Source organism: Mus pahari, chromosome 1 (assembly GCF_900095145.1).
Source record: "Mus pahari chromosome 1, PAHARI_EIJ_v1.1, whole genome shotgun sequence".
In the NCBI taxonomy this organism is placed as follows: Eukaryota; Metazoa; Chordata; class Mammalia; order Rodentia; family Muridae; genus Mus; species Mus pahari.
This window is the reverse complement of record NC_034590.1, coordinates 149,663,061-149,685,970: the sequence shown is the minus strand read 5'-3', so window position 1 is coordinate 149,685,970 and position 22,910 is coordinate 149,663,061. Positions and strand designations below refer to the sequence as shown.

Sequence of the window (22,910 nt, the reverse complement as noted above, 5' to 3'; positions counted from 1 at the left end):
GTAGAAAGCAAGTTCTCACAAGACACTGAATCTGTTGCACTTTCCAGCTCCCAGATCTGTGACAAATACATTTCTGATGTTTATAAATAACTTAACCTGAGGCATTTCATTACAGTACCGGGAACAGACTAAACTATCATCTAAAGCAAGCCTTCTGAAAATCTGCAAGCAGACAGGGATTCCTTTCAAGTTCTAGTCTACAGTGTTATCCAGAGCAAGCTGAGCATGGTAACACATGCATGAAATCCTAATGCTGGGACTGAAGCAGGAGTGTTGTGGGTTCAAGGCCAGCCTTGATGACACAGCAAGATCCCGAAACAGTGTCATGTGCACACATCAAAAGACCTCAGGTTAGACAGCATAGACCCTGGCTGCTACACACTGGAAAATCCAGGAAGAAAGAGGAGCATGAACATGCTTGAAAAAAAAAAAAAAAAGACTGTTTGGATATCTGATAATGGATGGGCTTATGACCACTGGCCAAATCTAATTAATAATTATAACCTTACAATTGTATCTTGTTTAGTGTTAAGTCTTCTAACTACTGAGTCTCACTAAATATCCCAAGCTGGTCTTAAATTCACAGTCTTTTTGCTTTAGCCTCCTGAGTTCTAAGATTACAAAGGCGTGGCACCCTGCCCAGCTAATGGTGGCCTTTTATGAGGGGGTTGGGGTGTTCTTGAGAGCAGGTTTTAAGACGTTAGAAAACGACTGCTGTCAGATTGATATTTCACAATTTTAAAAACTGTTGAAATGGGAGCAAAACTTAAGAGATCTCCCACACGGGAACAAATGGAATCTATGAACAAATTAAGAAAAAAAAAAAAAAGTTGACCACAGGCTTACACACTGCAGGATTTCTCATAATCTCCGATTTATTTATAATTAATCTCTAAGAGAGAGATTTTTGTTTCAAGGAAAACATTAATATCTTATTTAAAATGTTAAATCAACAGAGTTTGAGAGTTGATCTAAAATAGTTTTCTTGTTTAATTTATTTACTTTCAATCCAAGCACATGTAGTTATTATGATAACTATATTTTTGTACCATACATTCTCATTTATGTGTTTGTGTCCTTTCTTAGGGCTAGAAACAGGAAACGACTTATTTCCACTTTCCTTCCTTTCCTTTTATTTTCTTTTAAAAAGCTTCCCTCTCCTCTCTCTCTCTCTCTCTCTCTCTCTCTCTCTCTCTCTCTCTCTCTCTCTCTCTCTGATGTTATTTGTACATAGATGCATCGAGGATGCACTCATCTGTGTGTGCATGAGTGAAGGTCAGAGGTCAGTGTTGGGCATCTTTCTCAAACGCTTCTCCACTAATTTGAGACATGTTCTCTCACTCAGCCAGGAGCTCACCGAGTTGACCAGACTGGCTAGCTAGTGAACACTCAGGCTCCACTTGTCTGAGAACCTGCAGAGAGATGCCTGACACTATGGCTTTTTACAAGGGTGCTAGAGATCCAAACTCAGTTTTCCATGTTTGTGCAGTGACTTCTGTACCCAGAGAGCCGTCTCCCTAGCCATACTCCCTCTGCTTTGGGAAAACACACAAAACAGTTTGTCATATGTTTGAAATAGGGTCTTATTATGTAGCTGAGCTCAGCCTCCTGATCCCATCTGTCTTGCTCAGCCTTCCAAGAGATGGGATTTCACACGAGTACCACAAGGCTCAGTTTATTTTATCTTCTTAGTTTAGAGTTAAGAACAATGAGGATACAGTGAAGGTGATGGGTTTGTCTAGCCAAACAGTAGCAGAACCTAGATTAGAGTTAATCACTGAGATCTAGCACTTTACTCTGAAGAAAAAGAATCGTCCTTCTAGAGTATATTTTATATATTAAGTACTATGCCAAGTTTCTTTTCTTTTATATTTTAAATATTTATTTGTTTTATGTATATGAGTGCTCTATCTGCATGTACACCTGCATGCCAGAAGAGGACATCAGAACTCCTTATAGATGGTTGCAAGTCACCATGTGGTTGCTGGGAATTGAACTCAGAACCTTTGAAAGAGCAACCAGTGCTCTTAACTTCTGAGGCATCTATCCAGTCCCTATGCTAAATTTCTTAAGTATAGGATCACATTTCCTTACTGTGAGTTAGATACTACTCTTATTTACAAGGAGAGGAATTAAATGTTAGTTAAAGTTTAGCAGGCAATCTCAAGTCACTTAGTAAAAAGTTTGGGGTTAACACCACTAAGACCAGTCAAAGCATTTCTTCATGAACTCCTCTGTTTCTGCTGCCCTTGGCCAAAGCAGTTTAATGTTCTAGTCAGTATTGTTAGGTTTTTCCATACCTGTAATGTTGTCATAATTCCGGAAGGTCTTCTCTACATGGTCCCATTCCAGGAAAATGCATTTTCCAGTAAAAGGTTGAGCAATGACTACATATTCATCATTCAAATAAGAAAAAGTATCTATGGACAGTGACTGGTAAGGTAGGTCTTGGGACTTTGCAAATTCTGCAAAAATAGGAAAAGAAGATGATAAAATGTAAGCTAATACTAATACCTCACTTCTTGGTTAGATCCCAAATACCCATAAGTCATATATTTATTTCAGAGAAATAATAAAATGACAATTTTGCATTTTTTAGCATGTAGAGTTTTAAAGGTTCATAATATTTCACACATTAAATTGCTCAGATGGTTCTTAACAAATTTAAAAAAATCAATTTTTATATGTGCAAAAAAGCAACCTTTTAAATAATTTTCTGCTGTAAAATGGTTTTCAATACATTACCTGTAATGATACAGTCAAAATCCTTGGGGGAGAGGCTATTGATTTTCCGCTTCTTATATTCCGGTGGGCCTTCACAGTAGATATCTTCCACAGTTGCATTGGTGTGGCCGAGCCATTCCACCAGCCACTTCAACTTACAGTCACAATTAAATGCGTTCCCTCTTAGGTCCCTGAAACAGAAACCCTTGCTTCATTTGCAGTGCATGGATCCTGTCATGATCCATGCGTGACCTCAACTCCAGCATTAACCTGCACATGCTCCATTATCTGTGTCGAACTTGACTGCCTATTCAGTTTGGGCTCAGAAGGTGATCACAGAGCACCCCTAAAGGCCACCCAGATCCTAGTAGCCTATTTTTGTCTGGATTCAATGGTGTCTTACACTAGAAGAGTAGCTAGCGTCAATGGAAATAGTTCATGAGTCATATACATAAGTTGCATTTTTTTTTAAACAGGGGCACTAAAGAAATGTAAAAAGGAACAGGTATCATTAATTTTAAAGTTTTATTTACTCCAATACATTCAAAATGTTATCCTCTAGATATGTAATCAATATAAACGTTATTGAGATAGCCTATTGATTAATCAATACTCTGTTCTCTCTCTTTCTCTCTCTCTCTGCATTATCTTTGAGATTCTCTGATTAGTTTATGCTTACATCTCAATTTTGATGCTAAATTCACATCAGAAATACAATCTATGTTTAGAGTTCATAAAGTTCATAGCTCAAAAATAGACTCATATACCTTAAGTTGTTCCAAATGTAATTATTTTCTAATATAATAAAATGAGAAAAAATGCAATCTAAACCTTAAAAAAAAAATCAGGATCTTGAGTGTAGCCATGTATGCTTAGCCTGTTCAAAGGTCAAGGCTCAGTCTCTTGGACATAAATTAATAAATAGATAAATAAATGTAAAACATAAAATGCAGTGCCTCATTTGTTCTAGCAGCACACCATCCCCCATGGCTATGAGTATCCAGCGGCTACCTTACTGGGTCTAAAGGACAGAATGCGGTGATTGCTGTATGATATTTAATTAAATCCAGTGAGCCACTGGCTTTTCTTCTTCATAGACATAGTTAATCCTGATCCTGTTCTGTGGTCTACAAATTCCACTTTAATAAGAAATGACTTCACCATAGCTGAGTTAATGCAGACATAATTCCTACAGCAGCCTGTGCCTGTAATAAGCTCTACAGCAGAGTTTAAGTTTCCACTCATGGCCTTGGATCACCAAGCTCTCGGTTTATTCTGCTTCTGTGCTGGTTTTCCACTTCTTTCCTGGGCATACAGAGTTCATGAGATTGGTGCTGCCCATTCCTTATGCAGCACATGAATAATTTTAAACGCAAGAGTATCTACCTATTTCTTAAAGTCTATGTTCATTATTTTTTTTTAAAAAAAAATCAATAGAAAATCCTCTAAAAGACAAGTTATCATGAATCCTTGTACTTCGAAAATGTCTCTTGATTTGGCTTAAACTCATTCTGGGGTTCTCTAGGGGAGTCTGAGCTAAATTTTAAGTGTTACATTGACCCAGGATGGGAAAGAAGCCCCAACATGAACTATATTCCAAGTAAGTCACAGGGCATCATCTAACTTTCAAAACATTCCCAGAAGTGACCTCATCCCAAGAGTATCAGCCTTTTTGGGCTATGGTAGGCCAGAGTAGATAACTGATCTGTCAGCTCTCTCAAGGAGGTTTCTTGATTCTGGAAATAAACCATTTTTCAGGAACTGGGAAAGCAGGCATGATAGAGGAACCGGGGATGACTGCAAAGAACAAAGAAAGGTTTTCATTAGCTTCTTGATTTGAAGCTAAATTCTGGGCTTAGAAGGAAATTCTTAACTTAGAATTTGTTATTATTAGAAAAAGCTGTTTTGGAAGCATGGATATAGATAAAAGTATAGATATAGATATATATCCCCTCTCTCTGTGTACATGTATTGTTAAATTTACTTTCTCTATTGGTCCCATCATAATACATATATATTTATTTAATTTCCTTTTTTCTATATTCTATTTTAAAGTAAATGATAGTAAAAAAATGTTCTCAGAATTATTTTCAAAAATGAAGTAAAGGCTGAATTGCTGAAAAAAAAAAAGTTCTCACACATCTTCCCATTTGTTCTTATATTCTACTTTATTTATATTCTACTCAATGACATTTAAATGCCCTGCTAATGTTCTGGAAGACATTTAAAGAGACTAAATTGCTTTTGGGAGGATTGGGCATATAGAAGTTGCTTTGCTTACAGCAAAATATACAAATTCCTTGCGAAGATCTTTCACTCTGAGGCTTAAAAGTCAAAGTTTGAAAGCTCTTTTGTTTGAAAAGGGGTCAAAAGTAATTAAGTTCATTCCCTTCCTGGGGCTGAAGCCAAATTCCTAGGGATTAAGCCTAGAGTTGTTGTTCAGGCTAATGAGAGAAAAGGCAAACTCCCCTCCCTTCCCCCACTTCCTGCTCCATTTCTGCTGCCTGACCAACCCATGGGTGTAACCTTTCATCTTACTCTGTCAGTTTCTCAGACTCCTTTATGTTTTTTCTTTGTAGCCCTATTTCCTGGACTTCATGAGAAAAAGAGAGAGAAAGATATCTTGAAGTTGCTGTGGATCTCTCCTCTCTAGGCTCCCCCAGTGACCCTTTTGATCGCCCCTAAAGATAGGCTCACACTTTGTCAGAGTAATGCCTGGGTACTGTGCATTCAGAGTTTCCCATGCTAAGTCACAAAGGAGTCTAATGTAGTCTGTGTAGGTGAAGGGAAATGAAATTTAAAATGAAATTTAAGGCCTGGGATTCATGTAACTTATGTCCAGAGAGTTGTTTTATGAGCTTAGAAGCCTGAGCTGGGAAACTAGCAGGCCCGGGCAAGTCTGAGCAGGCCCGCCATTACACTTAACCAGATTTTACACAGTAAGGAGATGTTCTGCTGACCCATCCCTCAGGTCTCCTAACACTCCTGCTTTTGCACTTACCATTCTGCAAAGGTGTGGTCAATCTGCTGATGTTTAAATGAGCCAATCACGGGTAACCTTGACAATTCTTGCTAGCCCCTCCCCCCTCCCCTATAAAAACCCTTAGCTTTCAGGCCACGTGATCGGTGCCTCTACCTCCTGCATGAGGTACGCATCAGCCCGGAGCTCTGCCAATAAACTACCTCGTGTCTTTACATCAAGATGGATTATTCGTGGTTTTGGGTGCCACCTTCTCGAGACTGGCGTGGGGAGGGCTCCCCACAAAAGTCTTTCATAGATTTGGGAGTGATGTCAATGAAAACATTCTAATTTTAAAGCCAATTTAAAATACTAATAATCAATATCAGATCTCATTAATTATTTTCAATCAATCAGTCAGTGATTTCTTAAGTCCTCTTACACATTTGTTAAGGAATCCAGGCCTTTGAAAATGTCTTTTGGCAATGTCTGGAGATTGTTGTTTGCAAGACTCCTAGGAAAAGAAAAAGAAAAAGAAAGGTGATACAAAAACGTAGCGAAAAAATCAATAAATGTATTTATGAAAAAGCTTACTTATATATTACTTTTAAAAATCATTTTCAATCTGTTGAGTTGCTGGGATTCAAGCAGGACAAGCAGCTGAGGTTCATATTTAACATACCTGGCCTCCAAGTTCTCCCAGCATCCTTCAGTCCCTTCCTGGCATACCCCACCCTCTACTTCCCAGCCCATGGGCTGGGCTTCTTCTCCCCAAGAGGCTCTTTCCTATATACTGGTCCCACTTCTCTCTCTGGTCACCTTTTCTCTTTTCCTTCTCCCCCTCCTCATGGTGACTTCTCTGATCTTGTTCCTTGGGACCAGTGAACTGGCCTGAGAGCGTTTTCCCAATAGACCTGCCTTTGAATAATATGACTTGAATTGGCTCATTTCACACAAGGAGAAATAACTTATCAATGATCTATGTAGTACTTTTATTTTCCCAAGACACTACTCAAATTTCTGTTGTTGAATTTTCAGTTTCTGACCTCTTTGCTTCAAGATCCACTTAGCATCGATGTAACACTTGATATGTCTCGATATCGACTTGAGGCAATGACAACAATGAACCCCCAGCAGAATAGTGCTTAGGTGTCACTCATAGAATTCCTAACCTGAGACTCCTACTCAGAGGTCCAACCTAGAGGATGCTTCCCAACCGATGACCGACTACACTGGATGATAATATCCAATTCCAACGCCCTTCCTCTTTTGGCTGGGACTTTGACTTCCTTCCTTCCTTCCCCAATCGGTTCCCTTGCTTCCGAGGGCAGCTAAACTCCCAATCCCTTTGCTTTCGTGTGCTTTCTTCTTTCCAAAGTAACTTCCCTGGTTTTTGGTTTTCTATCTTGGCACAAAGCTTTCTCACTAATGTCCATCCATCCTCTTTAATTATTCCCTTCTGTTGACTCTCACTTACCCTGTCATCACAGAATCATTTTCTTTCCCTTCCTAGTCGCTGTTCCACAAATGACTAGGATGAGTCTGAAGATGGCTACCAACCGGAAAATAGTTCAGATAGTAACAAGGTAAGAGAAAAAGGTATGCACATTACAGAAAAATGAACATGAATGATCAAGCTCTGGAGAGGGGACAGGGTACTGACACTTTTGGTGTTTTATCAGCATGTATGATTTATTTCTGATAATAACATTTAAGTCTAGTACAGAAGAGCCTCTTGTTGGCCTCAAACGTCCTTGAAAAATTCTCTCAACTTTCTTTTAAGATATTCTTTGAGGTTCTATCTCTCTTCTACTTCCTCTACTTAAATATGGGATTTTTCATATTCGAGCAGTCCTGATTTTTTTTAGAACATATTATAAAGTTCATTATGCTGTTTGTTGGTTTTAGAAATTACTACTAGATGTCAAAACTTTTTTTCAGTGAACCGTGGAATGTAAGAATGGGAAAGAATGTAAAGAATTAGAACATTTAGGTCTCCACAACAATGGGTTATGTGATGAAGGGCCTAGCTTTGCAGTCAGTCTGAGCTGGGTGGAAAGCAGGTCTCCACCACTTTGTAGCTGGATGACTTCTGGTCTGCATCCTTTCTAACACTCCTGCTACACCAGTGTAGAGCACCTGCTACAGGCCCATGTGCTAGAGGCTTGGTCCTCAGCCTCTGTTGTGCTATTGGGAAATAGCAGAAATTTTAAGAAGTGGAGCCTAATGGGAGATCACTTGGGCTGTGTCCTTGAAAGAAGACTGTGACTCTGGTCCTGACCTATGCTGGTTAAGTTTTGTTAACTTGACATGAGCCAGAGTCATCTGAGAGGAGGGAACCTCAGTTGAGAAAATGGTTCCACCCGATTGGCCTGTAGACAGGCCTGTCGGACATCTTCTTGATGGATGATTGATGTGGAAAGCTTCAGCCCACTGTAGGCAGTGCCATCCCTGGGTAGGTGGTCCTGGGTGTGTAAGAAAGCCGCAGATCAAGCCAATAAGCAGCATGGCTGGCTTCTGCTTCAGTTCTTGCCTTCAGGTTCCTGCTTTGGCTTCCTTCAAGAGACTATGATTCAGGATATATAGGCCAAATAAACCCTTCCCTCCCCACATTGCTTTTGGTAGTGGTGTTTATCACAGCAATAGAAAAATAGCCAACACACTTCCTGTTTCTCCATGTTTTCTGATTGTTAAGACTTTATCTCCTCCACCCATTCCCACCATGCTATGCTACCATAGGCTAAAACAAGCATGAACTGAAACTTCTATAGGTGGAAGCAACAATATCTCATCTCAAATATTGTTAGAAAAAGAAAAATGAACAAGAAAGAAAAAAAAAGAGCAAGATAGCCTAGGATAATATTTAATATCGAGATTGCTCTTTAAAATGGGGTGGGGGGTGGGGGTGGGGGGGATGAGAAGATGGAGGGGGAGGGCAAGAGGAAGGGTAAAGGCTCCTGTGTGCTATTGTCCAGAAGCAATATTGGGAAAACGGAGTGCATGAATGAACTGTCATGGCTGTCCACATATACAACAATAACGAACACTGTGAAGGTCAGTTATAGAAGATAGGATGGCACTTCCTAGGATTGATGAACAGAACGACTGAGAAAGCTGGACTAAGGAAATAAGACTGGGTCATGGCGAAGGCTTTCCTGTCCACTCAGCCTTGGACTGGATTTCAGATAGCTTCTCTGGGTCTCTGGGAAGCCCCAGAGACATCTGGTCGATTTAGAGGGACAGACACAGGCAGAGGGATGTGAGCAGAGACTCACCAAGGAAGCAGAGCTGGCAGAGCCTGGGAACAACTCATGGAAAGCTAATAGATTCTGAGAAAGGTTATGGCTTCTAGTGCAGGTTGAAGGTGGAAAGTGGAGGAAAATGTATCACGGGCTCAGGAGCGGATCAGCAAACCTGTAGGTTAGAGAACTGCCCGAGGGTTTAACAATTCCCAAATGAGGAGAAAGTGGAAATATTAGCATTTCATTGCATACGCAAGGGAAGATCTTTCATCTGCCTTTGTCTGTAGCTGTGAAGAATTGGAAACAACCAGCATCCCTGTTAAGAAGGGATTATGTAAATAAACAATGGTTCACAATTAACACACACTGTTTCATAGATCTACAAAAAGGGGACCGATCCCAATGAATTATAAAATGCTTAAGTGAAAATTAATATGAAGAACAGTATGAAGAGTGTAGTCTCCAGGCAGAGAGAGGATATATACATATATATATATATATGTCTGTAGATGTACAAAGGAAGCTCTATGGAGAGATCTACACACTGATGATTGAGAGTCCTGTGCCCTGATAGAGCCAGCAGTGAAGAGGACTCAGGGCCTCCTGGATCCACCACAGACACCTGTGGGCTTCAGAGAGACACTCTACAGAGTAGAGACACCTAGGGCATCAGGCCTGGGCTACCAGGGGGAAAAGCTCTTTGCAGCTTGTTCAATATTTGTTTTTTACCCAAAAGGGTGAAAAAAAAAAAAAAAAAGAGATCTGGCAGTATTAGGTAGCTGGGACAGCTGTAGAGCCTGAGAGATCACGGTTTGCTTTAAGATTAGGCTTCTACTAGGGTTGTTAGGACTATCTAACCGGTCATATTCCACCTCAGCCTCAAGTTCTCCAGCCTGTGTTACATTTTCTCAGAGCTCCCCACTCCCCACAGCCTGCCTGCCAGCCAACTTCACAGAGAACAATTTCACATTACTCTCTTTCTCAGTCTCTTCATTGGGACACTCTGGTAAGAGCAAGGGTTAAATCAGAGCCAGACTTTAATGCAAATCACAAGAATTCTTAGAAATAAGAGTAGGAAAAATTTGGAGTGTAAAAGAGGAAGGGGTCTGGGGACAGAGGTGGCCTTCAGAGGTGTCAGTTGACTTTCAGCTGGGCCGAGCAGAGGAACAGTAGGTTCTTGCCTTGTCCCAAGCCTGCCTTGGTCAGATTCATTATGAGATTCTCCAAATCAGCTCCAGAGAGCAGTGCAAACTGGTGTGAGCAGGGATGGGAGGCAGGCTTGAGTTTTGGCAGCTTTCTGTGAAGCCAATTCCTCTTGGGTCAGAATGATCTCCAAGTCCTAATCTCGCGACCAAATCACATCTCTGTACCTTCCCCTGTGAAAGGCTTGTGGCTTCATCTTTAACAAGAGTCAGATGATTCTGGAAGCAGTGCCGTAAGCCACATGCTTAAGAGTCATTGCCTCTGACAAGGGTTTTTCTAGGAAGTCCAGAGACACAGAGTGTTAGGTGGGGCTAAGAGATGGCAGAAGACGGGACAGTGAGAGGCTGAGGAAAGCATTTCCTCAATGTTAACCACACTCCTCCGATTGTTCTGCTGTGAGAGCTTGAAGAATGTGCTAGTGCCATCAGTGTACACCTCCAAAGGAATCAAGAGCGTGAAAAGGCAGGCGGGGAGGGAGAGTCAGGGAGGGAGGGGAAAAGGAGCATGGAGGAAGGGAGGGAGGCAGGGAGCCTGGAGTGGGTGAGAGGAAGCTCGCTAATCTAGACAGGAAAGAGCAGAGGATACTTGTCCAGGACTCAGTCACGTGGGCTTATCCCCAAAGACATGATTTAAATTAAACCATTTCCTAGAGATACTGCCACTAAATGTTAAACACCAAGCCCAGGCTAATTTCCCACCCTTAATACCATTAGCATAGGATTTGGGAGGATTAAATTCCTTCATGGGCTTAAAAGTGCAAATCTTACTCAAACCCTAACAGCATATTTAACTTTTAAGATCTGAATAGTTGGTATAGATTTCAAACGAGCAAGTATTATTATTCTTTTTTTTTTTTTTTTTTTTTTTTTTTTTTATTTTGGAAGAAAAGAATAGCTCTGGGCAATGACAATCAATTTGCTAAATACTAATACTCCACGACCCTTTTCCTCTTCAGTAACACATAACTGTCACCATGACTGTGGACCAATGGAGCCAGGACTGTTTGCACAGGTATAAGGAAGTATCAGAGGGTATGTGTCCACAGTCTATCTGTCGTGGAATAGATGCTGGGTGCTGAGCACTGCCGGGGCCTGTAGACCAGGCTGGCCCCGAACTCAGAAATCTGCCTGCCTCTGCCTTCCAAGTGCTGGGATTAAAGGCGTGCGCCACCTGCCGGGCAGCAAGGATACCCCTGAGTTCCAAATCAGTAAAGAAGCCTTCATTTTAGCCTTAGTGTTGACAGGCTTGTGAGGATGTAGTATGGTATAGTGGATAAAGGGGAATTTCTGCTTCCAGCCTGCCAAGGTTCGAAGCCTGGGGCAGGTCATTAGCTCTCCTGTTTCCAGATTACTCATAGGTAAAATGATGGTGTTGGTAATCTGTGAATTTATGGTGAGGGCTGGGGGTGCAGCTTGGAAAGTAGAGAGCGTGCCTAGGGTGTAGATCAATTACTAGGATGCTTGACTAACATACGCAAAGTCCCGAGTTCAAGCCCCAGCAGTGCATTAACCAGACATGGTGACATATGCCTGTAATCCCCTAATTTGAGAGGTAAAAAGAAGGAAGATGGGAAGGTCCAAGGTCATTCTTGGCTACATAGTGTATTTAAGCCCAGCTATAGGCACATAAGCCCCCTTGTCTTGAAAAGAAAGAAAGAGAAGCAAAAAATAAAAACAAAGACTTGGAACCCTATTAATCTGAGTATTACTGGTGATCTTGGCCAGAGTGCTCCAGTGGAAAAGACAGTGTGACTGGATAGAATGGAGACTAGGGGTCAATTAGCACTTCTCGGGTATGAGTAATTAAGAGAAAAGAAGTCCCCAATGTCCAGTGATGAGGGCTATTAAATTCCAGTTAATTTAGCTATAACTGTTAAAAATGAGTTCATCTTCACGGACAGTGAGGCTAGCAAGGTACTTGGGAACACCTAGCTCTCAAGCTTGTTTGGAGATTTCAATGAGTGGCCAGCTGCACGGCGGTGAGCGTGCATCCACACGGAGAAGCTGATGTGTGTCACGCACAGGGGGAAGCTAACGGGTCTCTCCTGGATTCGGGGCCGCAAGTGCCACAGTGCCCTCGTGCCTTCTCGAATTTTGTATCAAACTAGAATACCAGCCTGTGAAACTGCACGCCCCTAGAGACACAAGCTCAAGCTGAGGATGGTTGCAGGGGGGTGGGAGCACCCCAGATGGCTGAGGATGGTTGCAGGGGGGTGGAGCACCCCAGATGGCTGTGGGCATTGCTTTCTTAGCAGCACAGCTCCGTGGCACTGAAACAAATGCGCTGTCTGATCCAGTCTAGTTTGCCGTAGCGGCGGTTTTCCAGTAGGTTCCATTGCTACAATCAAAGGTTTTCTCAGGCAAACCATGAGAACACTGAGGCAGATGGAATGATGGGATGTCTGCCTTCCAGAATGCCTGACCCTGGACAGTAAGCCTTAATGTATTCAGTGGGGGCAATATCCCAGGTGATCTGAGCGCTGGGTTGTAGACTCACTCTGAGGTGAAGCTGGACTTTCGAGAACTGCTATTGGCTTTGGAACTGTGGCTATGGAGAAACGGGGGGACGAGGAGGGCATTTGTGAAAGCAGGCTCACAGGATGGGGAGGTGGCGGTCCAGCCATGGGCATTCACAGCGCGCTGCGTGCTTTTTCCCTAACTCGGTGTCTTGGGACACACACTCACTCACACACACACACACACACAAACATCCCTTGCCACAAGATGCCATAGGCTACCTTAGAATTCAGCCAATTAAAAAGTCCATCATCAGAAGTGACCCACTCCCAGTGCCCTAGCCTCAAACCTCCCCAAACTGTGAGCTGAACCCTCCAACGTTTAATTAGCATTATAAAAGTATGCCTATATAATATTAGGACACTCAGAATAAAGCAATTCAGAGAGGGTCTCAATACTTTTATAGGGGCTGAATTACAAGAGTATGCTATCATTATGGGTTTTTTTGTTTGTTTTTGTTTTTTTTTTNAATATGCTTTTCTGGGTCTAGAACTCAGGATGCCAGGCACATAAGGCAAGCATTTTTGTTTGTTTGTTTGTTTGTTTGTTTGTTTTTCAAGGCAGGGTTTCTCTGTAGAGCCCTGGCTGTCCTGGAACTCACTCTGTAGACCAGGCTGGCCTTGAACTCAGTAATCAACCTGCCTCTGCCTCCCAAGTGCTGGGATTAATGGCGTGCGCCACCACTGCTCAGCCATAAGGCAAGCATCTTACTTAGTTATCTAGAGTGGTTTTCAAGTTGTCTGTAAATGCCCTTTGGGAAATAAGCCTACCAAGGCAATCACATAATGGGATAAAAGCTCATTGTTTCTTTAGGAATGGACCAAGTCTTTGCAACCGATGTAATATCAGGCCAGAGTGGAATGAGTTTGTTCGTCCAGTTCCACCTCTCTGAGTTTGGGAATAAGGGTGGGGCTCTTGCCTTCAGGATCTCTTTCATTGTTTTCTTTTCAAATATTCATTACATTTATTTATTTGTGTGTATGTATACAGGCATGAGGGTACGTGTGTATGTGTGTGTGTGTGTGTGTGTGTGTGTGTGTGTGTGTGTGTGTGTGTGAAAACACCACAGTAGATGCATGAAGGTTGGAGGACAATTTACAAAGGGTTGGCTCTCTCCTTCCACCACGTGGTCCAACTCAGGTCATCTTGGCAGCAAGCACCTTTGTCTACTAAGCCATCTTGCTGACACCAAGATCCCTCTCTTGTCATTATCTGAAGTGAGTGCCAGGAGCCGTCAAGGAGAAGCTAGAAACTAGCATGTGATCTTCCTGAGATGGGTCTACCATGGACTGCTAAAGTTAGTGACGGAATTACTTCTTCAGGCAAGGCTGAGAAGAATTTCATTTTAGGAAATATTACTGCTATTAATATGATTTTTCTGTTATTATTAATATATAATAGCCACTAGGTGTTAGCCAACCCTTTTGAGCAGATCTCTGCAGAACAACAAAAATGTACTTTCTTTTTTTTTTTTAAATGTACTTTTTTATAGTGATGCTATACAGACAAATAGATGATTTCTTAATTCTTAATGATGATCTTATAAGAATTACTAAAATTATATTAGTAATTATTAAGTACTTTTATAATAGAACTGCTATTAAGTCCTTTCTGATGACAAACTCCAACCCCTCTGCCAGTCTTCCTGTCATGAGTTAATTGCTCCTGAAACAGCAAGCAGGCACCCACAACTTAAAGCACATTCCAAGAGGTTGTAAAACAATTAACCAAAGGTCATAAAAAGGAAACTAAGGACTTACTGTAAGTGCAAGGACAGAAGATAAAATACTGACTGGGTTTAGCTATACAAAACTTCACTAATAACTTAGTCATAAAAGTTATGGTGTAGCACACTGTTGAGTTTATGGACAGATGAATGTTTAACCAGATAATTACTCTTAACGTTATGCATGTAAACAGTTTCTGTTGTAAATGTATTTGATTTATTATTTTAATTTATGTGTAAACTTGTTACCATTTGGTCATGTATTCTGAAAGATGTATAAGTGCTGAGGACAAGGAAGGAGACAGAACAGAACTCAAGAAGAACTTTTAAGAAAAGGCATAGCATTGGGAGTAAAGGAGTTGAGAGCAAGGACATTGCTGTGACATCAGAGAAGGAGGAAAGGGCAAGATTAGAAGAAGAGAGCAGAGAGGACTTTTTAGAGCGAACTTTTTGGAGGCGAACTTTTGTAGAAACTTTTTGGAGAACTTAGAAATAAAGGCTAAAATCACTTTTCAAAGTGTCCCTCTTTTCTTCCTGTGACTTCAACTAGCAGGCTGGAAGTTAGAGCCAGCGCACTTCCTGCAGAGATAGAACAAAGGTCTCATTACTTAATCCCCCCCCCCCATGTTAGGCTGTTAATCACTTAAACCCACTGCTGCTTTTAACTCTCAAAATGAGCAAGAAAGTTTTTAGGACTTTTTAGAAGCTATCAGCAAGCACTCAGAATAGTTAGTGGGCTAGAATGTCCAGAGACTATCAGTCTTTAAAGCTACACTTGCATCCGATTCTGTGTCTAGGTGGCTCCTGGCAAGTGAGAGTCTTGGTTTCTTAAAAACAAACAAACAAAAAACAAAAAATGAAACACAAAACAAACTTTAAAAAACCAGTTATGTTATGTGGGCATGTTTTTGTTTTAATCTTAGATGTGGGATAAGAAGCTGTTTTACAGCAGGTGATTATGATTTGTCTCCTTCATTAGCAGGGGTGTGATCATTGCTAGCTGCATGTAGTTTGGAATTCTGGGGACTCTGAAGAGGGGATAAATGTCAGAACCCCAAGAGGGGCAAGAGGTGTTCATTCTGCATTTAGCTTTCTCTTGTTGTTCTCTCAATTTTTAAAGCTGCTTTTCTTCTCTGTAATTTTGGAGGAGCTGTTTCCATTGGTCTCTTAGAACCATGTTCATTAACCCATTAGCAACTCTTGTGAATGGCTTTCTTATAGTAGAGACTGTTGGGGCAATCTGCTTTGCCCTCTAAGTAGCAGCTGATCCAGTTACTTTCCCTGATGTGGACACCATGGGCTCCACAGTTTTTTCCTCTTTATCCACTATTTTCTTTTCAGACTTTTGTCTTTGGCCAGATTGGGTTGCTTGAAGAATATTCCTGCTATCAATCTTAGTTCATTCCACATTGTCTTTGGCTTCTGAGCTTGTAATCTGCCTAGTGTATGGGGAAGCCTTTCCAGGCTCAGCTTTCACATCTCTACACCACGAATGATGGACTAGTATTATTGTGTCAGCTTGATGAGAGAGCTCTAACTGACATGGAGGAACCTTCACTAGGTGCCTTGCTGAGGACCTGGGTATCTTCTGGTTTTGTTGCTGATGAGAAGGGGAGCAGTGTCCACTCAGGCATAATTCACACTTTCATTTTCACACATCCAGGAGAGCAACCTCACTGCCTATGCCCCCCCAAAGGTCACCTGGAGACTAAAATGAGGTAAGACCATGAAACACCTTTATAAATGCTTCCTGTGGTGTGCACAGACAGGCTAAGGGGCGCACTGATAATTCCTCACTGCTTGAATGCTTTGCCTTTCAATCAGAAAGCATCCGTCAAAGGTGGAAAAAGTGTCCTTGATAGCCTCACACCTTAAAAATTAGAGAGAGAGAGAGAGAGAGAGAGAGAGAGAGAGAGAGAGAGAGAGAGAGAGAGAGAGAAACTCCAGGCTTACTTATAAGCAATAAGTAGTAGGTAATGAACTCAATCAATGTGTGGAGCAGGCAGAGGGACATTTGGTTTTCAAAGGATGCCAGCTCACCTCTCTCCTTAAAGGAAAGCAAGAGAAGCAGGAAACACACCTTCAAGAACAGCAGAAGCAGAAAGGAGAAAAACCTGAAGACAAAGCCACGTAGTGAGAAAATATCCATCTACCCAATTGCTCTTCCTGTTACACAAGGAGATCCTCCAAGGTGGGACTGCATCACACTCATTTTTGAGTCCTACTTACTTCTTGAAAAGCTCAAACTGCACCCTATGTGGTTATGACTTAGAATGACCCATATGGTGCCGCCGCTTTTATAGATCAAAACAATAGTATCATAGATTAAGTAAAGACGCCAAAGACTTATGGGACCCATTTGTCTGATCAACCATAAACCCACTCTCTTCCCCACTCCCGCTCCCCATTACAAACACCACCTATGCAAGGCAGGTTTGCGAAATCCTTAAGATGCATGTCTTTCTCTTGAACGATTCACTTTGGATTTTCCTTGACCTTGAAAGGTTCTAGAGATAACTCTTGATGCTCTCTCTATGACTAAAGCTCTAAAGTTAAATTCTCATTTTATTTGATGGGCAAAATGTGCTGCGGTCAAGCAAAGCAAGTATTCTTCAGCATGGTGATCTACAGATTCTTCTTTCTTTCCTCCTTCCTGGTTTGTACTTCTTTCCCCTTCTTCTTTCCTTCCCTCCTCCCTCCTTCCATCCTTTTCTGGTGAGATAGAGAGAACATTTTCTCATATTCTATGCAAGGAGTCTGAGAGAAGCCACATGCTTTTTAAGATTGGAACATCCTAGCAAGCTGAGCACAGCACACTTGTGTTTCAAGTTCCTAGGGAGACCATGGATCTCACAGCCTCTGAGCAGCAAGCTGATGCTGACCATAAGGCAGAGACCCTGTTGGGTACTATATATATATATACATCAAAGAGGTCTCATACTAAGTTGTCTTAGTTATTCTATGGCTGCAAATAGATAACCATGACCAAGGTAACTTATAACAGGAAGAGTTTATCAGGGGCTGACAGTTACAGAGAGTTAGAATTCATGACCATTGTGGTATGGAACATGGCGAGCGTAGCTTTAAAGCATAGCTGGGTGCTTATATCTTGACCTACAAACATGAGGAAGAAATAGCTAACTGGCAATAATGTGGGCTTTTGAAATTTTAAAGCCTGTTCCCAGTAACACACTATCTCCAATAAGGCCACACCTCCTAATTCTTCCCAAACAGTTCCACCAACTAGGGACCAAGTACTCAAACATATGAACCTATGGGGGTTATTCTCATTCAAACCACCACATGAGGTAATGAATATTCATTTCACCTTTTGTGTGCTTATTTATTTTATTTTATCTGATAAACATTCTGCAAAACTAGACTCCATGATAAAAAAATACATAATGTTCATCCTGTTACACAGCCATCGTCACATCATATTATATCACGGACAGGGAGGGCATTGAAAATTGAGTTCATATTTTAATGACCATATACAAGTCTTGGAAGACAGAATTGTATTTTATAAAATACTCTTGGCTATCATCTCTCTCTTGTTGCAATCCAAATGCAAGAGACAGTGGGGCCTGGCAGGTATAGCAGGGTCACTACATGGGCACACTAGAAAGTAGGGTCAAAGGGCAAGTGTTGCTCTGTTTCATCACAGCTTAGACCAGAATGGGGCTGAGGAACTGGAAAGATAGGTCAAGGTTGACAGAATGACTATGACCCATGGATTCGTTACATCATCAGCATGGATAGACTCATATTAGGTATTTAAGAAATTGTCTTTGAATGATTTGAATTCATTGAATGAATGGATGAATGAATGATGAAGATAATAAAATTGCAATTCAGCAACTGAGTTGATGTTCTTGTAGTTCTATAAGGAATCAGTTCAATAATCATATCTCCCCTTCAAAATTCTGTCTCTGAGCTGGGCCTAGTTGTGCAGGTCTGTAATCCCAGCTTCTAGGGTATTTGAGGTAAGCGGGTCATAAAATCAAGACACGTATAGTCTATAGAACATGTTCAAAGCTATCCTGGGCAATTTAGTGAGATGCTGTCTCAAAATAAATGCTGCTACTAATAAATGGGGGATTGGGGATGCAACGCAGTGGTAGGACACTTGCTTCCAATGCATGAGGCTCCAGATTTAGTATCTAGTATCACAAACTGTTTCTTCATCTCTAACATGGGTAGAAGTTTTATCTCTAATGTGTATTTCCCTTAAAAATAACTCCCCGCCCCCTGTCTCAATGAGGTGGAAGAAGCTAGAAGAAGAAATTCATGTGATTTCATGGTGTTGAGTTGTTTCCCTTCCCCACTGTGCCACTTCAGACGGGGGTCATCCTTGGCTGCACGGATTGCCCTCCACATCAGAGATTAATTAGGAGCAGCTCTTCCCTCCACCCACTAGGTGCTGGTAACAGTCCCATATTGTGGCAAGCAAGCACAGCTTGTATTTTTTTTCACATTTCCTGGGAAACAAAATTGTCCCTCGTTAAGAATGACTGCTGTATCTCTAACCACCCATTGGATAATTAAGTATTTCAGTTATAAAACAGATTGTCCTTGCACTATACAGAGACTGCCTATGGCTACATCAGGTTTAAAGGCATATAGAGTCAGGACTTAAACAGTGAAAATGAGCAGTGAATATCAAATTAAAGGATATTAGTCAGCCCATAATTCTGGGACTTATGAAGTGAGAGATGATGAGGATAATAAAAGTTATTTCAGTTATGTTATTTCCCTACATAGATTGCTTTTCTAATTATATTCCATCTAGGCTAAAAATAGTAACCATAATCAATTTCCCGAGTTCATGCTGATATATGACAGGGAAGACGGCAAATGTGCATGAAGAGAAAGAATTCGAGCTCATATATTTTCATGGGCACTCATAAAATGGGTGCCGTAACCTTAGATGCCAAACTGAATTTGTGAGCTCAAAAATACAGGCTAGGACCATAGCTCAGTGGTAGAGTGTTCATCTAGCATGCACAAAACCTCTAGGTTTGATTTCAGTAATGCAAAAACCTCAAAAAAAAAAATCAGCCAAACAAAGAAGCTTCAAGAAAATAATAGCGTCACCTATACTTACAAGTGAATCAAAGACTTGAGTCCCCGGAAAGTATGTCTTGAAATGGACTTGATGTTGTTGTTTTCTATGAATCTGCAAGAGGTAACAACATTCTCATTTGATCAGGCAACTACAGGCACAGAAGAGAACCTATCCTGAGTCAAGGTTGGGGGCGGGGAGAGTTTTCTTACTTACAGATATTCTAGATGTGGAAGACCAATAAAAGCATCATCACTGATCACATCAAAGGAGTTGGACGTGAATAACCTGCCCAGAGAGAGGTGCACACAGTGAGAATAGTTACACTGTCAGCCGCCATCTCCCCTGCATTGATCTCTCAGAGAACCAAGTGGAGGCTGACACAGGTACGGCTGCGTTTTCTACTGTGTGGTTTATCCACAAAACCTTGGTAGCTTTTCTCACTCCTGAGTGTCTCCCCCTGAAGTGCTCACTAAAGGGGTCCTTGCAAGCTCCTCTCTTTGGGTGAGGTGTCACACGTCCTGGGAAGCATTTTGAGAGAGACAAGCAGAGGAGGTAGGCAGCAGGTGTGACCAAATCAACATTTTCATGGTCCCATAACAAAGACGCTGGCGGTTATTTTTATGGGAAAACATGCTCTAGAAACTTCTGGAATTTATTTTGACAGGCCAAAATCTTTAACCATTACTTAATAATTAATACCAGGAGTTTCAGACTAGGAAATGTAGGAAAAAAATGGACCTCCACCTTTATTGTGTAATAGCTCGTAGCAGGTGTAATGGACAGTGGTCATAAACAGTGAACACCAACGTTTTGGCTGCGAACATGACAGGCTGAAGATAGGACCTCATGACATTTGGGCATCTGAGGCCATTTTGTTACTAAATAATTAAGATAAACACTTTTACTTGGATAAATTTATTGACATTTTCAAAATCCACAAGAACCTGGCTTCAATATCCCCAAGGAAAAGGGCATGAGCCAATCTGTCACCACACCCCATTGGACCCTTTGGAGAACTTGCCAGATTTCTGGGTGAAACCTTAAAAACATATATATACACATATACACACATTTGGCTACATAATAGGTTTGTGTGCCAGACAATTTAATAGTAATATAGAAATGCTGTTAGTAAATCTTGTGATATTTTTACTTGGGGAGGGTAGTGGTTAAATATAATTGCTAGTAACTATCTAAGTGACTTCCCCGCTGAGCCTGTTAACAGAGGAGATTAAGCCTGGAGATTTTTACTTTCTGAAATAGTTTGAAATGAGTAATTTATTGGATACAGTAATCAAAGGAGGGTTCGACATGAGCTAACGAGGAGGAGCTGGTAAGCGAAGCTGAAGGATGGGAACACAGGTGTGTGGATTTTACTATCAGCTCTGTTTTCCCCAGAGACTTGAGATTTTCCCGTCAAAGAATGGAAGCAGAGGAGGAGCCAGCCAAATGTAGTGAAGTGACCTCTTCTGTTCCTTCCCAAGCTGTCAATCCTGGAATGGTGTTGAGTTCACTTCTAATCCCTCTTCCCTCTTACGTCATGGCTTTTTTTACTCAAGTAATTCACTAGGCCCCAAAAAGCCAAGGGCAACTAATCAAACACACACTACAGCCTGTGCTTATTAAAATGAAGTCCAAGGTTCATGACTTCCATCACAACTCTCGTAATTGTCTCTTCTCATTTTATGGTTTTGGAAAGCAACATGAGGGCTCAGCCTTCCTCCTAGGTAAGCTGACACCCAAAGGCTTGAGCAGGCTCCGTGGGTTTTGCTTCTCTCCTTAAGGGCAGCAACAGGGATGGAGAGAGTAGAATCCAGTGGCGACAGATACAGAGAAGTGCTTCTCCAATGGTCTGCCAAACGCCCCGTGGCGCACCTGGGAATTCAGCATCCCACGCTCCCAAGTTGCCAGAAGAAGTAGCTTTCGTCCCTTATGTTAAGTCACCAGTGAGCAGTGTCCCTTGCCTGTGCATGTCACAGAGATGAAAGATAGGATTTCTTCTAAAATTTTTGTTGGCCTTTTCAGTATTGACTCCTAGAAGTTGTGATAGTAATCATTCCATTGTAAATATTAAACAAATATTTGTTGAACAAAGAGACATTCGCGTTCCATTGATTGCATTCTAGTCTCTGCTAGGTTAGGATATTGAATGTAATCTTAAAGCAAGGACCTGCCTTTATTTGTTTTTGCATCCCTAACTCTATCCCAATTCCTGGTTTTGAAAAAAAAATGTTTGCTGAACTACATTTCAAAGACATAGAAAAAACAAACAAACAAAACCAGCTGAACAAATCTATGCAGGCAGACGTCGATACAGTGGCTTTTCTTGGAAGGTAGTTCTAACTGAAAGTGAGCTCAAGGATTGTCTCTGGGGGGGGATAAAGGTTGGTTTCTTAACCTGGGTGCTGGACATAAGGATGCTTATTTGTAAACAAACATTACTGAGAAGTACTATACTTGTAATGGTGTCCTTCTCTTTATGTATAATTACACTTCAGTTAATTTTTTTTTCCTTATAGGGCTGAGAGGTGGTCCAGCAGCTAAGGCTGTTCTTCCAGAGGATCCCAGTTCAATTCCCAGCATCCACATAGCAGCTCACAACGGTCTGTAACTCCAATTCTGGGGATTCCAGCACCCTCATACCGACATACATGCAGCCAAAACAACAAAGACATAAAATACAAATAAATAAATTCTTTAAAATATTTTGTAATAAAAGCTAAAAAATATTTCCCTGGGCAAGCTAATAATGACTATCATAGCTTTTCAATTCTAAATTTTATAGTGGTTTCTATGAACATGGAATTGTAAAATGATACATACATATTCTAAATATACCGGGATGGCTTTTAGTATTTTAGTATTCAATATAACAATTTCAGTATTCGATATAAACTTGAAAAGACTCATGAATCGATCACATTCTATAAAGGAAAAAAAAAACCTCAAAATCTTTAATTCTTATAGTCTTATCAATACATTTTATTTCAATATTACGATTTGTGATTAAATCGATGTAGCAAGTATTCTACAGTGTCTATCAAGGGAAATGGTACCCACCCTAACACATGTTCACACAGTCCTGTATCAGAGCAGAATGATTCTCTTATTTTATATAACCTCTGTGGTCCTTTCCTTGGGCTTTAAGGGCAAGAAAGACTTGGTTTTCCCTTAGTGTAGCCAATTCCTAGATTGGATAGCAGTCCGTGATCCAAATGGCCTGGCTCTCAGTAAGGCAGTACCGGTTAGGCAATAATACTCTTCCTTGGCTTGTGGAACTGACAACGGAAACACTAAGCCTGCCGAGGAGGGAAAGGAGAGCTCTCGGAGCGATGACAATTAAGACGGGTGTTCGAGGACCACGTATGGACTGACCACGTCCGGATCCCTCGCAGAAGGAAGAGTGTTGAAGGCGCGTGGGGAGATGCCTGCATCTGTGTCGGATTCTACCAGTGCTTTTCTATCTCGGATG

At 41.2% G+C, this 22,910-nt stretch overlaps 1 protein-coding gene across 2 annotated transcripts in view; it reads right to left on the bottom strand.

Annotated features, from left to right (window-relative positions):
• Lgi1 (leucine rich glioma inactivated 1) overlaps positions 1–22,910 on the bottom strand; it is a 43,461-nt gene that overhangs the window by 5,025 nt on the left and 15,526 nt on the right. For both annotated transcript variants that reach the window (XR_003842389.1, XM_021205724.2), the window contains exons 3-7: positions 19,652–19,723; positions 19,478–19,549; positions 6,126–6,197; positions 2,746–2,915; positions 2,301–2,465 (exon numbers count right to left, since the gene is read on the bottom strand). Coding sequence is in view for 1 of the 2 variants with exons in the window: in XM_021205724.2 (XP_021061383.1) it covers positions 2,301–2,465; positions 2,746–2,915; positions 6,126–6,197; positions 19,478–19,549; positions 19,652–19,723 (551 nt within the window). In the remaining variant the exon portion in view is untranslated. The remainder of the gene's footprint in view (positions 1–2,300; positions 2,466–2,745; positions 2,916–6,125; positions 6,198–19,477; positions 19,550–19,651; positions 19,724–22,910) is intronic.